The following is a 17595-nucleotide window of genomic DNA, read 5'->3' as shown; positions in this document are numbered from 1 at the left end:
TTGTTTGCAAAGGTTTGCTCAGTCAAGCAAACAAAGCCAAGTCCTGAGCCAGCAAATACTCTACTAACTTTGGTAGGACTGTCTCCCTGTTTAAAACTGGGCATACATACAAGATAGGGACTTCTGCAGTCTTTTGCAAGAAGCTTTGCGACAAACTGTATAGTCTCAAGACAAATATAAAGATTTTCCCTAGATTAAAATTTGGTTTAAGGGCAAAATAGGAAAGATAATCTTATTTACTGAAATGCTTACAAGTCATTTCCATGTGTAGTCACAAGTGCCTAAGCAGCTCACCCTGAATCCTCCTCCTCAGCTGTAGCTTGTTTTCTTTATTAGGCTATTTTGAGAGTTTCTCTTTAAATCCCCTGCACCCTTCTGCGCTCAAGGTAAATTGTGGCAACGTGGTTTTCCAGTGCTGACTGTGTCCCTGTTGTTTAAGATGTCTCCTCTATAGAGCAACTGTATTAAGTTCTCCAGGAGGCATCTCTTCACCCCACCAAACAGCTGTCAACAGGGGAAAAAGCAACCAGGTAAGGGTTTACTATGCTGATAGCATTTGCTCTGTCTTTTTTATGCATTATAACAAGAATGTAGAAGGATCAAAAGAAGTCAAAAATGAGCCTTATGGCCAGAAGGACTGGCTTGTTCCCAACTCACCAAGGTGAAGCTACAAACTATCACTTGTAAAGCAGTTAGAAATATTCCTGTTGCTTACTTTAATGTGAAGGCCACTGTTATTTCTGTGTCTCTGTAGGAATTACAAGTAGAGAGCAGTCGTGAGGAACTTTGCTAACCCATGCACCTCCTTGTCTTGTAGAGCAGGAAAATGGGACCAGGGCACACCATGGAGAGCCTGCTATCAAGCATGCACTGCTCAAATCACCACAAAAGAGTGCCTAGAAGATCTGTTCCAAAGGTGAACAAATGCACTCAAGTTAATATGGACTTGGAAGAGAAGAACCCCAGTTCAGACCTGAGCCTTTCTCCAACAACTGGCCTTTCTGGGAAGTCAGAGCATTGTTCAGGGAGCACATCACCTTCCCAGAAGGATGTTTCCTCTTCCTCCCAGGAACAGTCTATCACAGCAGCTCTGCTACCACAGCTGCCTGCACCTCCACCCCTACCTCCTGGGTGCAAGGTGCCTCTTCCCCCTCTTTCCATGCCTGGCATAAATGGCCCATCACTCCCATCTCCTCTGCTGTGCAGCAATCCTGGATGCAGTCATCCTACCTGTGGATGTGGGGAGCAGCCCCACAGTAAGACACCAACACTGAGGATGAAGGTGCTTCACTGGCAGAAGCTCCCCTCTGACGTGGTGAGACGTACGTGCTTGTTTGTAACACTGGGCTGATGGGTTCACTCATAAGTCAAGTCACACATGCGGTCCCCTTTCTTGCTCTCAATCATAATCACAAAATGAATATGGAAAGGCAGTCCTCTGCCAATTAGTGGAGGAAATAATAGTTTGGAAGAAGCTCTGGGCTGAGGCTCTGTGGCTGCTGAAGTTACCTTCTCTTAATCTCTCAATCTCTGTTATTTTTAAAGGGGTGTTGTGAGTCTGTACTGATTAAGGTTTGCAAAACGCTCTGAGTGTGTGGAGTGGAAAGATCCTTTGAATAGTCATGTTCTGTGGCTCTTCTTAATGAATTGCTGGCACATCGTCAGTGAGTGAACTCTCAGCTGAAGGTTTTGCTTTTCTTTTTATGTTCTTGCACAGCCAAAAGGTGCATCAGCCAAGATCTGAGGCTGAAAGCCCTTGTCGGTAGGGCTGGGGAATGTGTACCCTCAGGGTAGCCCCCAACTTCATTTCATACTGACCACAGGCATGTGATTTGTGTGGTGTTTCACACACACACACACACACACACACACACAATAACCCTAAGAGTCTGTGGTTAGCGTGAGCCAAAGGGGCTTGAAAGTCTTGTTCAGCTTCCAGCAAAGAGGCTGGAAACACATCTCCAGTTTTGCTGTAGTTTTTAATATTCAGTTCAGACAATACAGATCTCAGTTGTTCTTCCTTGCTTATCTCCAGGACAAGGGGACATAGGGGGCAAGAACTTGCTGCTGTGATAAAATATATAAACACAGATGTAAAAACTGAGCCATGGACCTCTCTCTTGTGCAGAGACACAAACTGAGATTCATCCCCAATGCTTTCAGTGTCATTGCTGCAATCTCTCCTAAAGCAAAAGGCGATCCTGTCTTAAAGGCTCCCATGTTGGACAAGATCGTGTTTGCAAGTTCTATTTGTTTTTTGCATAGGTCCTGATGATTCTGGTAATAATGTTGGGCTTGGGAGTCTTTATCTCTTGCTAAAAGAAATGTTTACCTAACTGGATGCAGCATCCCCTGTTTCGGTACCACAATCCTCCAATGTGTAGCTGGTCAGCAATAGCAAAACAATCTGGAGCAGCCCATTAAGTTCATCTGCTCCCTTCAGCTCAGTGAATTGAATGTGGCAGTAATCCTCCAGGTTTAATTAGGCTTCAGACCTTTGGGATGCTCTCTGTGGAAGCTGTCACTCTTAAATAATTCACATGTGTCCAGGGCTAATGACCATCATATTTCATTCATCCTCAAAAGTATTTTCCCTTTTACAAATCACACTGCCTTTAAAGTGCTCTTCAACCTCTGTGGTCCATCTTGAGCTTTTATTCTCTTCCAGAAAGCCACTCCATATGGGCTGTGATGTCAGGCAGCAGCAAGGATCTTGTGGAACCTGACTATGCAAGCTTGGAGCTTCTTTTCTCTGTCCCACCAACAATCCCTACAGAGAAAACAGGGCCAAAAATAAAGAAAAAAAATGAGGTACTTGGACTGCCCACTTTTTGTAGAAAATGGCAAAGTTCTTGGAAGTGAAAAGATTCATTCTTTAGATTATTCATTCTTTATTGTTGTCAATCATTTCTAATAAGAAAGTTTGAAATATTTTGAGATCCATTGCCTGAGGCTGCCTTAAAAAAAACACAGGGGAGGTTTAGAATGAAACAAGTTGAAATAACTCTGCTGAGGGATAGGTCTTCAGCTGAGGCAGGGAGGACATGGGAATTTCAATATTAATTCTCATAAGCTAGAATAAGCAAATAAATTTCTTTCTCTTTGCCTCTTTCTAAAATAGATCTAATAGCCTGTATTGTTGTCGATTACTTGGGATTTGATCAATGAAGGTTATTGATAATATTATTAACAAAAATAATGAATCTCAACCAATAAACAAACAAAAGCTCTAGAAAATCTGTTAAATCTAAGGTAAATGTATTTCTAGCTGACTGATTTTTTTTTCCCTTTTTACAGATCACAGTCATAGGTCCAAAGAAAAGCCTCCTTCTGAATATATTTCTGAAGCAATTTAAGTGGTAAGATTTGGAGAATAACATCTGAATGACTGATTTGATGTGTCTATGTGTTTATTCAGATATTAAATGAAATTAATTTAGCAGAAATACTTTTCAACTACTATCTTTCTTTAACAAAAAGTCAACTTTTTCCCTTTTTTTTTTTAATAATGAGAGGTGACAGACTCTTTCCAGACAATAAATATCATTTTCAAACTGGTATTAAAGCTAGAATGGACTACAACTTCCTAAAGGGACAATATTCATCAATAACAGTACAGTTATACAGAAGCATGTTTTTCTTTGGTATTATTGTCATAAATATCAAATTCTGGCAGGAACTGTAAGGGAAGTCTGTTGAAAGGCAGTTTCAAGTCACTTCATTGCTTTTAAAGAGGCATTTCCAGGGTTTCAGATCCAAAATCACACATAGATTTTATGTGCAGTTTTTCTATAAATAGGAAACAATTTGAATAATTAAACAAATGGAAATTTACCAAGTCACAGCCTTCATGGAGGGGTGGGAGAGGAAAGAAATTTGTACTAGTTTTTGGGAAAATATCTTTAGATTCCCTGAAGCTATGGTAGATAATGATGGATGTTCTGCTCTCTCTCTGCCCTTTGTGTCATGGCCCATGTTAAAAGGGTTTCAAGAAGAAACTCAGCCAAGAAATCTCTTTTCATTAAGAATAAATCAGAATCAGACAGAGGGATGTTTTTAATTATTATTATTCTTTTTCCATGACAAACTGCTTCTCAGTGGGAGAGAATGGTGCATAGCCTAATGCAGATGCTATTTCCTCTCCCTGCATGATTCCCTGGGCAGAGGTTGAGCTCTCCTGGGAGCAGCTGGTGACTGTGGGATCAAAGAGCTGAGCCCCACTGCATTTGTGAGGGATGAGGCTGCTCTGGAGCTGGGCGCTGCCTCTGTTAGCACTGGTGGCTGAGGGAGCCCAGCTCTCCAGAGCCCAAACCACAGCAATCTGGAAGCATTTCAAACACATGATGCCTGCCAAAGTTTCAGGCAAGGATTTGAGTTAAAACCTGCTGTGAGCCATCGGTTTTACCCTTGGTACAGGAATTCAAATGTAAATGCCTTCTCAGTGATACTGGACATCCACAGTAAAAGCAGAGCTTTGGGGTTTGTTGTGTAAATATGAACAAAGGCCAAAAAGCACACCTAAGTTATAAGGAAAATTGCTTTAGGCTTAAAAGAAAAACCTTTGCATTTTCATATCTCCATGTATTTTTGAGGACTAAGATCCAAATGTAATGGGAGGCAAGTATAGTATGAATGACTTCAGTTGCTCCTGGAGTGCCAGCAGAGACTGAGGTCTTTTTGGCCATGTTACTCCCCAGGGCTCCACATCATTTCTCTCCTTCTTGCAGCTCCAATGAAGAGATTGCTGCCATGATTCAGAAAGGGGATATGTCCAAGCTGGATGCTGAGATACTGAGACAGCTACTTAAACTGCTGCCTGAAGACCAGGAGGTATCCATTAACTTGTCATTCTGGTGGAGTTCAGTGTGTCGTGTGCTCAGCTTGAAGTACTTGCACTGCTAAAGCAGGAAGCTATGACTGGATCCCATTTCCTTCTGCTGCATCTAGGGCAATGAAATTCCAAGGCAGAGTGATGGGAAGTCCATCCCAGCAACAGTCTGGCCTCTTCACACAAAATTGAGCAAGAACATGTTGGGAGACTCAACACAAGTGTAGACAAAGTGCTGCTCTCTATCCTGTTATTTTAATTAAGTGGGTGAAGCACAGGATTTGTAGACTTAGGTGAACAGGCAGCCTTTCAGAGCAAGTTTCAAAAAGGAGGAAGGGAAAGGACCCATCTTTTTAAAGGGTTTCTGTGTGTCTGTGCATTACAGCTTCCTGAATCTCTGCCTACAGATCAGGAATTCATCCTAGGAGATGCTGTACAAAGGCAAAAGACCTTCCAGTCAAAACAAAACCTACAGTTTTGCCCTTGCAAACCAGTTCATACTTAGAATTTATTGTTCATCTGCTTCATTCCCATTGCCTGTGCACACAGCATGTTTAGAAAAACAAGTTTCATGCCTATAAGAAGAGAATGGCTCCAGAAATTCTTGTGTGGTTATTTTCCCTGTTAAATTAAATTGTGTGGTTATTTTGCTCTTTTATTCCCTGTTAGATAAATAGCCTGAAATCTTGCAAAGAAACATCACAGCTGGCAAATGCCGATCAGTTTTATCTCCATCTTTTGGAAGTTCCCAGGTAAGCAAAATTTTCCTTGCCTCTTTCCATGAGTGTGGTTCTTCCAAGACTGGTCCATAAAAATTAAGGCCTCTGTTTTTTGTGCCAGAGGGATGTTCCTGACATCCAGTCTTCAGGATAAATCATCTGACTGCTATTTGCAGACCTTGTATGAGAATTTTTTTTCCTTCCCAAAGGCCAGAGAGACTTTCAGACACCTTTGGCAAACTGCAGTTAAAATAACCTTGGTATGAAAAAACCCTTGACTGTTGAACAGCTATTCCTGTGTGGCGTGAAGCTGCAGACTGAATCCTGTCACCAGGCTGCTGATTCACTCCACCCCTGGGCTACAGATCCCAATTCACCCACTGGAGAGCCCACAAGTCCAAGAGTGAATCACAGCAGCGCCTGTGCTTTCACCACCTCCCCAGTTTTTACCAAGTCAAATGAGGTGCACACAGAGAACTCTTTCTGCTGTTCACAAAAAGATGGTGATATATTATAAGTAATAGCAAAAACCCTCCATAAATCTGATCAGTTGCCATGCCACAACCAGTGACACTATTTTGAAAATGTGGTGGTGAAAATGGGGCTTTTCATTTTCTCAAACTCCTAGCTAGATTTAAAAGTACTTTAGAAAATGTTTTCCTTCCACAATATTAATCCGTGATGATGCCTAAATGTCATTAAAGGCCATCACTGCCAAAATATTTCAAATTTGTTTGTGAAGTTAAAAAAAAAACCTAAAATCCTGGCTAGTGTTGCCCAGGAATTGTAAAAAATTATGGCCTCATTATGCAAGGTAGTCACTGCCAGATGTCAGTCCAGCATTGCTCTCTGAAAGAAGAGATGATAATAGTTTCTAGGACACCTTTAGAAATATCTGTGTTTGATTTATTTATAATGCAGTTCTCATGTCAGAGCATTAAGGAGACCATAAGAATGTTGGTACTGCACTTTGCCTAAAATGGATGATGCTTTTGCTGAACACAAGTCAATTAATCAGGCCTGTGGGGTTTGTGTTTTGTGGTGTTTGTTGTGGTTTTTTCCACTGATCTTTTTTTAGCTACCAGTTGCGGATTGAATGTATGCTGATTTGTGAGGAAACAAGAATTCTGCTGGAGTGTCTGTGGCCAAAAGCACAAGCCATCAGGGCAGCCTGTGAAAGTAAGTACATCAGTGCTGCACCAGCGCCCAGGTTCAGCCACTTTCTTCTACTTGATTAGCATCAGTGGTAGTCTATGCTATAATCTAATCAAAATTAACCTTTTAATTGCTGAATATGTAGCAAACATCAAAATGATTCTGCGAATTCCTGCTCCTAGAATGCATTCTGAAGAATTGCAGTTTGTGCTGTTCTTCTCTGAAGTAGTAGTTCTGAAGAGAAATAAGGACGTTTCCTTCATCAGAGAATCACAGACTGATTTGTGTTGAAAGGGCCTTAAAGATGATCCTGTTGCAACCTCCCTGCCATAGGCAGGAACACCTTGCCTTAGACCAGCTTGCTCAGAGCCCTACCCAGCCTGGCCTTGAACACTTCCAGGGTTCACAGAGTCATTTAGGTTGGAAAAGGTCTCTAAGATCACTGGGTGCAACCTTTGACCCATCAGCATCTTGTTAACTAGACCTTAGCACTAAGTGCCAAGTTGTTTCCTGAACACCTTCAGGAGTGGCGACTGCCTCCCTGGGCAGTTCATTCCACTGCTTAACAACTCTTTCTGTGAATAAATTCCTCCTGATGTCCGGACTGAACCTCACCTGGTGCAGCTTGAGGTTGTGTTCTCCCATCCTGTCACTGGGAGAAGAGGCTGAACTCCCTCTGACAAACTTTCAGGGACCTGTAGACAGCAGTAAGGTCTCTCCTGAGATGGAGATGTCAGTGCCAGATCCTGTATGAGTATAGGTTACATTTTTGTGTGCAGCGGAGATTTTTGTCCATACAATGAATCAATTCCAGTTTTTCCTGTAGTGTGCACTGATGCAGTCCAGATTAGTTCTGTGGTGGAGCAGGACACAGTGACATACCAGAATCTGATGTGGCTGCCAGAAAAGGGCATCCCAGATGATGTTCACCAATATTTCAGGAGACTCCTCCACCCAAAATTAGCTCTGATTTTAGTTTTAAATTGTCTCTTTATTGAAGATGCTCGTGCATTCCAGCTTCAGTTCAATGGTTTTAGGGAGTCATTGATCTCCTGTTAAACACTTAAACTGCAAACTTTTATGTTTACACACAAAACAGGGCTATACCTGGGTGTCTGATGTCAATGCTATGGTTAATCATTATCAGGGTGTAATCAACAGCTCTCTGTGGTCCCACCCTGACATCCCTGTTCCCCCTCCATCCCATTGTGAGGGTCAGTGTTTCTGTTCTAATTCTGCCAAAAACTTTATTCTTACTCCAGATTCCCAGATGCATTAGAATGTGCATCTTTTGATTATTGCTCTTGGTAATAATGATAACGAGGCACAAAGCCCTTTGCTTCCCTTAACTAGAATAATATATACCAGGAATGAGGGCTATAGACTTTCACAAGTTCATACACTGTCTTGTATGTGGTTCTCCTTCATAAGGTAGCTGCAGGGTTGACACATCTATACTCCAAACTTAATGGAAAAACTAGTTTTCCATCTACTTGTAAAGAAGAGATCACAATAGAAGGTTACTCATTCCACTTCCATTCAGCTGATTTATTTCTGTGCTGGTATTTTTCCAATTCCATAACAATGACTTGACATAATCTTGGATGAAAGTTTTGTTACCATCACTGTCAAACCTAATGAAAATCCCATTTCAGATAATTTAATTTAATTTATTGAAAATGTCTCTCTTCTTATTCTTTAGCAATTCTTACCAGTCACCGACTGCCAGTTTTCTGCCAATTAATTCTTAAAATTGGAAACTTTCTGAACTATGTAAGTAAAATTATTTCTTTACTTGTTGTATTCTAAAGGTAACAGAAAATAATGCAAGACTTGAAAACTGAAGGAAGGAACTTTTTTTGTATCTTCTAGGGGCGTCACACTGGAGATGCTGGAGGCTTTAAAATTAGTGCCTTGCTCAAACTAACAGAAACAAAAGCAAACCAAAACAACATTACTCTGCTTCACCATATTTTGGAGGTACAACAAAACTGAGGAATTAATCCTGTGTGCATTATTCTCAAATATTAATTCCCTAGAAGCTAAGGGGCTTTTACCTCAGTAATGCCCCACTATAGGTACCCGGAGGGTGAGTCTCTGTGCTGGAAATACCATGAAAACTTTTCCACAGCTCTCTGTGCAGATGAGATCACATCCATACCCAGTAATATTTAGAGAGGTAACACTAGGTTTCCTTCTTCAAGTTCACTTAACACGTCTGCTTGCTGTTTTCTTTTACTCCTTCAACTGCTCCCTTGTGTTGACACATATCCCAAATGCATCTGTCAAATTAAATTTATTTTTATGGTATGAAGACAAAGTCTCAGGTCAGCCTGCACACTGTGGCAGCCCATGGGATGTCAGCCTGAGCACTTAAAATGAGTCTTTTCCTTTCTTTTAACTCCCTGTGGATGCTAACATGAGAAAAAGAATGAACAAGTCTAAATTTATCCCTACACTTATAAGAACGAAACTGAAGTGTTAATTTTTCAGTCCTGATGTTGTCCACCTGAAAAACTTTCATGCTCTTTGACAGCCTGTTTAAGGTAACCATTTTTTCTCTTCAATTTTAGGAGGTTGAAAAAAACCACAGAGATCTCCTGCAGCTTCCCAGAGATCTTGACTTTGTTTCCAAGGCAGTGGGGTAGGACATTATTGTTTGTTTTTGTCATGTATGAATTGCCAACCTCTTTAAAGCCAGCAAGGAGCTGAGTCATTTTATGGTGGTGTAATAAGGTCACAAGATTTCTCTGCTGTAGGAGAGAGTGGCTCTCTTCAACACCAACCAGTGCTGAAATTTTTATAGTTCAGCCTGGTTAAGATGTGGCTCAGTGTGATTTTTTTTCTTCCTGTAGATCCAGTACTACTTTAGAAGAAAACTGTAGATAGTGAATTTCCCTTATTTTCAAGGACCAGAGTCTTCTTCCACATATTGCAATAGAAATATATCTTCCCTGAGGTTTCTCAGTCAGTTCAAGAAGTGTTTGGACAATATTTTTGGGGCACACAATGTGACTCTTGGGAATGGTCCTGTGCAGGGCCAGGAGTTGGACTTGATGGTCCTGGTGGGTCCCTTCCAATTCAGCACATTCTGTGATTTTTAGGTGAAAGCCCATCTGAAGGTACAAAGCTTATGTAAGAAGGGAATGACTGGGGAGATTTACTGGCAACTGGGGAGGACATCCCAGAGCTGACCACCAGCATATGTTTCTAATATTTGTGGGTAGAAAGAAAAAACCTGTTTGCTGGAGACTTTTGACTTTCTCTCGTGTGCTGAAAGCCTCATGAGTCTATCACCAGCTCTTTAACTCAAAGGAGTCACATGGAGATATGTTCAATTACACCAATCGGAATCCACGTCCGTAGCACCAGGATTAACATTTTTAATCCTTTTATGAATTCGGAGGATTCACATGAACCCTGTCGTGATTTAGATTTTATTGAACTCAAGAAAGGAGTAACTTTTAAATCTGTCAATGGATTGACATTTATTATGTACCTGCTAAATAATTTTTGAAAGTATTTTTCTGTTTAATTATGGAATTAAAATGCTGTGGCTATTGTGAGATAGCTTTGCAGAAGCTAAACAGAATGCTGTTTTTAACCGTGAATTTCTGTTTGGATTGTGTCGTAACAGAAATACTGTTCTTGACAGAAATAGATCTTGCTGGCCAATGATATAAATGCACTCTTTGTATAAAGTAATTGCCCTCTACTTTAGTCAAGCTCTCAAACTTGATTTGCTAATCAGCCTGTGGAGAACTGTGCATGGTGCAAATTCTGCAAGGGACTCTCCTAATGCTGCTTACATCTGGATGCACCATGAAACACCAAGCCAGGTTTTGCTGATTTAGTAAATTTTGTCTGGCCCAGAGAGCAGTTCAGAACTACAGAAGATGTTGGTTTGTGTTTGGATCTCCACACATGCTAAAGTAACACAGAGAGAAGATACAATTTTGGACTATAAATAGATTAGGGAGAAAAGGCAAGGAGGGAAAAGAACCAGCTAAGTAAGGACAGTATTGGCACAGGGGTGATGAGCTTGTGTTGCCTATGAATAAAAATAGGCTGGAATTTTTTTGGAGTTTTTTGAATACTGGGACAGTGAGGCTTTTCCAAAGTCCATCCTGGGAGGTAGCAAGGGCAAAAGCACAGAGTCTTTCTTAGATGAGGCCTTGTGCACATGAACAAGAATTTATACAGAGAAGAACTACCTGCAAAAGCAGGGTCTGGGCTGGACAATTAATTCCATGTTCATTTGCAGAGATGATAATGTTTATAATAACCTTTTAAGTTAACACAAACAAAAGACTTACCCCTTCAATATACTGTCCCTTTTGTGGACCTTTCAGAATCCACATTGACGCCATGCAGGCTGAGGCAAGTGCCAATTTGAAGAAACTGTTGGAAATAGAGAAGCGTTTATTTTTGTCGGCAGATGATTTAAAAATACAGCATGGAAAATCTGTGCAAGTAGGTAATGTGAGTGTGACATGTTTCCCATCTTTCTTCCTAAACACTCTCTTCTTAAAGGCAGTGTAATTCAGGTTACAACAGGATATCCAGCTCTGTGGGAAAGGGATCATTGCTACCCTTCCACTGTGCCCTGATGGAAGGAGTATCTCAGATTTTCCTCCATTTCTCTGACATGGTACTGGGATATGGAAACAGCTGAGGACCAGACAGATTTTTCTGTTGGTGAAAGAGAGGAAGGCCCAAAAAATGGAAAGTAGGCTGCAACTATAAATGTGTACAGTGCAGCACAGAAACATGTTTTGTCTCACTGTGCTTTGTGGGGAAAGAAGTGGATAGATTTGCAATATGCTTTCCCCTCCTCTCCCCCCCGCCCCCAATCATATTTCCTAACATTCTAGATTTTTGTATTCTCAGAACACGTCACTTAACTAAAGCTATAAGGCAGAAATCCTGGTGCTGCATATCCCTTGCTCAGTCATCCCACGTTGTGCCACATTTCCACATGGTTGTATGATGAAATGAGGGAAAATGCAGATGATTCAGTTCAGATATAAATATCACACATTGTGAACCAATCTTAGTTGCTAGTTTTTAAAAAACTGACTGCTCTCTGTTAAGTGGTTGAAGTCTTCTGGGCAGCTCAGAATATGCTACTTTTTAGTATGCATAAATTATGTTACAAAATGTGTCTCAGGGCAGCCTCAATGCTTCAAAGGACCTGCAGAAGGAATTTGCCACCATTGAAAAGAAGAAGGAAGAACTTGCAGATTATCTATGTGAAGACCGAAAAAAACTGTCTTTGGAAGATGTATTCAGTACAATGAAAACCTTCAGAGAGATCTTCCTCAAGACCTTACAGGTGGTTTGCCCTTGTGACTCTTTAAAAATAGGCTGAAAACTTTTTTTTCTTTTTTTAATCAAGCAATAATTTCTATTTTCTTCTACTCTAAGCTGGGCTACGTAACCTTAGTTGCAGAAGTAAATGAAAGTAAATTTATGTGCTTGCAAACTGCAGCAGAAAATGAATATGTGGGCAAATATACAATTTTGGGGTTTTTTGTTTGTGGGATTTAGATTTGTTAGTTGGTTGGATTTTTTTGGGGGGGGGGGGGTTGGGGTTTTTTTTTGGTTTGGGGAATGGTTTAAGTAATTTTTCCCATTTAAAATTATTAAAGACCTCAGTGTAATAGGACCTCTGTGACATGTGAAGGAATGAGCAAGCTGACATGCTTTATAGACTTTGCTGATAGACAAAAGGTAAATTTTCCAATAGGCAAAGCCTAACTGGAAGATGTGTTTGTGTGTCGGTATTTCATTGTACTAGTTAGCTCCAAAGAGTGTTTTTTGTGTTCCAAAAAAAACCCTTCCCAATCTCCCAGTGGATTATATTTCTTAATTTATAGGACTTCGCTCCTTGCCAATAAGGAGTAAGAGAACAGCATCTTCAACATAAAAGTTGTGTAGAGCACCTTCCAATTTGTAAACTCTCTAGTAAACCTCTATTTCATTTCCATTACTACACACTTCACACCTGGATTAATGTACTTCCTTTAGGGTTTTCTTAGTGCCAGGTGATAGTGGCTTCACATTCATACATATTTTAGCAAGAATCACCCATTCCTGTGCTGACTCCAGGAGAGCCCCAGCCTGGATAAACATCCTATAGAGAGAACCATCTGCATTACAAGAACTGCAAGAATACAGACAGCTCTGCTGCCAAGAGAGACTGGAGGAGTGCTTCAGGGCAGATCATAGATTCAGATGAAAACAATGGTGTTTCTGAGGAAGCTATAGAAGATGAAAGACAAAAAATATATCCTCTACTGTGGCCACTACCTGCTTCTCCAGTCAATTTCAGCTCCACTGAGCTGAAATTTTCCAAGGAATGCAGCTACCCAAGCTCTGAAATGATGTGATAATGCCACAGACAAAAATAACTGGAAAATTAACCCTATAAACTACAGATGTTTTGGCAATATGTTTGATCCTTAAAGTTTCTAAAACTCTAGGCACAAAGGAAAGAACTAAGACAGTCAGGAACATAATGGCTCAGCATCTGTGGAGAGCTATATCGGAAATTTGCTGTGAAGGGTAATTCCAGCAACTGCAGTTCTTTCAAGAAACAGTCCCAGTAAAGGTTATGGTGTGTCCTAGCAGAGCTGCAGGAGATTCAAACTACGTTTCTGGGTGTTTCTTGCTCACAGCCAGGTCAGAGCAACTAGAAAGAAGCTTATTTTTATATCCCAAAATGTTAACTCCCTTTCATCTTCTTTTGAGTTCCATTTCTCAGCAGCACCTCACCTCAAAGGTATCACAGCTATTAGCCATGTTGTCTGCACCTCTCTCCTTCACTGCAGACCTAGAACTAATCTCCTCTTCCTCTTGCCTTGTTTTCTTACTATCATCACAGAAAAGATACTATTTGTACTTGAAACAGCAACATGCTGAAAAGCTGAAGGTTTTTATTTTTAAAGCATCTTTTTATTCTGTGATTTTGATTTTTACACTAGAATCAGCCACAGGCATCATCTCTTCCCAGTGTCATTTATTTTAAGCTTTAATGCTAAGGTGTAACTTTTATTTTGAGATGAGTCTTCTGTGTAAAGCAGGTCTCTTAGCACTGCCAAAATTGTTAGTGCTATCTTTCCATTCCCACATCAAATAAGGAGGGAAATAGTTTTGATAAATAGTGATTCTTCATGTCTCCTAAGCTTATCTACAGAGATTTGCGGTTTGTTACTTTGTTCAAACAAAATCTTTCTCCCTTCCCTGGGAGTTCTTTCTGATATCTTATTCTTCAGATAACAAAAATTGAGTTACACAAATGGAATTACTTTAATAAGACTCTGCCATCTTTCTCTCCATCTACCTGGAGGAAAAAAAACCCAAATCAACAAAGTCTTTTGAAATACCCAAATGATATCCAAAACTGACACAGTGAAAGAAAGCAAGGGAGCTGGTTTGTCCCCCAGGGCTGATGACTGTTTCACCAATTCTCAAAAAATGAAAGAAGCAGATGGCAGGAGGAAGGAGACGGGGAGAAAATAGCTCCTCAGCTCAAAGACAAAAAATCAGAAATGGAGTTTTGCTGAGAACTGAGTGGTAAAATTATGGGGAAAATAATCACTGTGTGATTATAGGGGATTGTGGGAAACATTTGATTTCCCTTAGCATTTGCAGCTGTTCATAGATGGGACCTCCCAGCCAAGAGATGGTCTTATCTCAGGAAAAGGAGAAAAAAATGTTCCACAAAATCTGCTCTAGAAAGTATCCAGCTGATGGCAGAGGTTATACACACAGCATTGCACAGGGGTAGTTCCTCTGTGTACTCCCCTAGGACAACCACACTGCAGCAGCTGCTCCTCAGTGGGGTGCATATGGTGTTGGAACAGGATGTGCTTTAGATAGTGTGGGGGTAAACAGCTGTCCTGGAGCATCTTTTAATTCAAAAATCAAGCAAGTATCTAACATCCCACAAAGTGCAAATCCAAAGTGATTCCCTCTTTCACTGGATCTCATCCCTGCAGCTGCCTTCACTAATCAAGGAAAGTGCAGAAGGGATTGTGAGTATTCATTCCTCTGCCCTAATAACACTGTACATTTTGGGCTTTCTTGTGTTGAAACTTTAAGTGCATTTACATTGAATTGTTATGTTGTTTGGGGTTTTTTTACTGAATTTTTCTGAAGAAAATTTTGGTTCAGGCTTGCTCAATTGATAAATTGATTCCTAATGTGTTCTAACTTGTTCTCACTACTGTGTGTGCTGTGAATATCCCTGAATTCACCTCCTTTATTTCTTATGGCATATTACAGAGACATTCTCCCAGGGCTCACAAATCTGCAAGTCTCCCAGCAGCTGTAGTATCTCAAAGATATTATCCTAAGACACAGCAGGAATTCATCAGGCAAGCACATAGGAGCCCTATACTGATGGAAGGCTTCTAGCCTCTCCATAAGACTTCACCACCTGTACCCCATTCTTTTAGAAGCACCCTCTATTTGGGGCCAATGGATCATTTTCTTTCTCTGTTAAGAGTACATGGATTTTTTTTCTTTTCAAGGCACCCAGTGACAGTTTCCATAAGCTTGAGCTTCTAATGCTCCTATATTTCAAACAGATTAACTCTGTTACTGCTCACAAGTTTTCTTTATTTGTTTGAAAGTACCTTTGGACAAAAGGATCCTAGATTTTTACCTTCCATAAAGGCTGGTTCTATACATTTGTGCACATTTTCTTGGACTCGTTCAGCTCATCTTATGGAAATAGTGGCAGATGATCCATAGCAATCAAACAGATTTATTACTATTGTGGGAAATTGTATTTTTTGCTTTAAACTCTCTGCAAAGCATGAGACACATGTCTCATCAGAAATCTTACCTGCACCAAATCATCAGCATCTTCCTGGGTGTTATTAGTTCTTGTCATATAACATAGCAGCCTATTAAGTACTGATCTACCTGCAATGTGTAGATTAACTAGTCACTGGTTGCAATCAAAAGCAGGCAAGCTTCCAGGTGGGATGGCAATGTTCTGGTGACAAATGCAGCTCTGGAGCAAGAACTGCAGAAGCATTTAAGAAAATGGCTTTTATCATCTTTATGTGATATTACATTTATCTCAGTTGTTCAGAACTACCTTTTCCCACTGTTGTGCTAGTTATCAAAAGCCAGAAATACTCTTCTGCTGAGTAACGGTCTTCTTTTGCTAGCAGTAATAATTCCAATCCTTTTTCTTCCTCCATTAATTATATTATTCTGGTACCAGCAGCTCTGTGAAAACCAAAATCCTGCCTATCTGCATAAATCCCAACAGGATTTATGCCATTCTGGCAACTGTGTGAGTGGTACCAATAAACATCCACCCTGGACTCTGGCCCTGAACTGTAGTGCAGAAATACTACTGGCAAATTTAATGAGAGCCTGAAGAGAAACTCTGAATTGCTGTTTAACACAGCTGAACAGCTCCTGAAATTTCTGGTAGAAATCCCTGAATACAAACAAGGTTGCTATGGGATAAATCTCTAGAATGCTAATTAAGTTAAACTGATGTTCTCTTTTATGGACAAAGGGACTAATTAAGAAGAATGCATTTCAGTCCATAGTTGAAAGTTGCAGTTAAAGCTGATGAAATAGTTTGCTGGTAACATCATCACATGGAGAAGGCCAAAGGGATTGACCAGGAAGCTCTGCTCTGCTATTTACCTTCAAACACCAGCAGCTGAGAGTTTTAAGTGCACACAGGGCATGTTCAGAATACCTATTCATTGCAAATTGAGAGTTTCTTAACAAGCTTTTCCTTCAGAAACTCTTATTTATTGTTTTATTTTTCATTCTGTCTGAATGCAGGAAAATCAAGAAAGGAAGGAGCAAGCTGCAAAATCTGAGAAAAGGAAGAAACAGTTTAAAGGAGAAGATGCAAAGAGGCCAAAGGGAGAGTATGGAAAGTGTAGTACATTTAACAATTAATTGTTTTTATTAGCCAATCTTTTGTTAATTAGAAGGAATTTATCTGTTAACTCTAGCTGGTCCAATACAATGAGAGTGACTTAGCCATGGATGATGTAATTGTCAAGCAGATGCATAGTGAGACATCAATTACCAATTTTCAAGTGCAAGTGAATGTTTGGAAAACATCATGATAGGGATGTTAGAAAAAAATACCACTCCCAAGTAGCAAGTTTCTCCTGCTTTGCTCAGAAGTGGAGGATATCCTGCTATTGTTCAGAATAGTTCTTGGGAGAATTTTAGGGTAATAGAAAGCTGTGCACACTTGAACTCCATGCAGCACGGTAGGTGAGCTGTGTCCGGTGTTATTGTTATCGCAACATTTGCTTTCTTCTGATCAGAGATCTGATTCCTTAAAGGAGTTATGTCAGAGCTTAAAGAAGTGTCTGTGCTGATTGATGCAGATAAGCTCTTGCTGTGCTGGCCTCCTTGGGTGTGAAGCATGTCCAGTGCTAATATTGGCATGTGTATATTTTGAATTTTTATTTTGGGAAATACTTGGCATCCACTTTTATTGAAGATTTCTGCCAGTAACATTTGGTTACAATTCTTGGTTCTTCAGAGCATCTGCAAAGAAGCCATCAGTAAATCTGAGTGGAGTTCATGTAAATTTTATGCTAGATGCTCAACCCTTGGAAGACTGTTGTTTTTCTTGTATCTGTTGTCTAAATAGATGGCTTTCTTTTAGATCCTCTTTCACAGTTACTCACTTTTAGAAATACATTTTTAAAATACATAAAATCCATTGAAAACTGACAAAAAAAAAGTTTTCAATATTGTCGTGTCAAGTTCTACCACAAATGTGTTTTACATACTTTGCAATCATAACATACTTAATGTAAAGCTGCAGGTTAAAATAAAAAAAACCTTTTTGCTACAAATACAAAAGAGTAACCTAGTATATGACAAAAT

At 40.1% G+C, this 17595-nt stretch overlaps 1 protein-coding gene and 1 long non-coding RNA gene across 11 annotated transcripts in view; one reads left to right on the top strand and one right to left on the bottom strand.

The window, feature by feature from the left end:
- Positions 1 to 840, bottom strand: part of LOC137475208 (uncharacterized) — an 11538-nt gene extending 10698 nt beyond the window's left edge. The window contains exon 1 of the long non-coding RNA XR_010999741.1: positions 716 to 840. This is a non-coding gene — a long non-coding RNA (uncharacterized lncRNA). The remainder of the gene's footprint in view (positions 1 to 715) is intronic.
- Positions 796 to 17595, top strand: LOC137475206 (inverted formin-2-like). Of its 10 annotated transcripts, none has more exons than XR_010999740.1 (12): positions 796 to 1322; positions 2669 to 2811; positions 3298 to 3359; positions 4728 to 4830; positions 5498 to 5580; positions 6626 to 6726; positions 8405 to 8475; positions 8575 to 8682; positions 9276 to 9346; positions 11034 to 11179; positions 11873 to 12037; positions 16525 to 17595. XR_010999740.1 is itself a non-coding variant. In XM_068192257.1 (12 exons), the coding sequence occupies exons 1-12, from the start codon at positions 827 to 829 to the stop codon at positions 16642 to 16644; spliced, it is 1644 nt and encodes a 547-aa protein (XP_068048358.1). In that variant the 5' UTR covers positions 796 to 826; the 3' UTR covers positions 16645 to 17595. The 10 variants fall into 10 exon arrangements, 9 of the variants coding, with proteins under 9 accessions (XP_068048358.1, XP_068048357.1, XP_068048356.1 ...); XM_068192257.1 differs by having other exon boundaries at positions 11055 to 11175; XM_068192256.1 differs by having other exon boundaries at positions 11055 to 11184.

The sequence above is a fragment of the Anomalospiza imberbis genome, chromosome 6, assembly GCF_031753505.1.
Source record: "Anomalospiza imberbis isolate Cuckoo-Finch-1a 21T00152 chromosome 6, ASM3175350v1, whole genome shotgun sequence".
Lineage (NCBI taxonomy): Eukaryota > Metazoa > Chordata > Aves > Passeriformes > Viduidae > Anomalospiza > Anomalospiza imberbis.
Note: the sequence above shows the minus strand (reverse complement) of the source record. Positions and strands in the feature narration are given on the sequence as shown.

What these genes read in the sequence shown, in the direction of transcription:
- LOC137475206 (XM_068192254.1), top strand. Translation starts at nt 827, where the DNA reads ATGGGACCAGGGCACACCATGGAGAGCCTGCTATCAAGCATGCACTGC. An exon ending in CATCAGGGCAGCCTGTGAAA is followed by an intron (nt 6,727 to 8,404) that starts GTAAGTACATCA and finishes CTTATTCTTTAG; the next exon opens with CAATTCTTACCAGTCACCGA. An exon ending in TTGGAAACTTTCTGAACTAT is followed by an intron (nt 8,476 to 8,574) that starts GTAAGTAAAATT and finishes TGTATCTTCTAG; the next exon opens with GGGCGTCACACTGGAGATGC.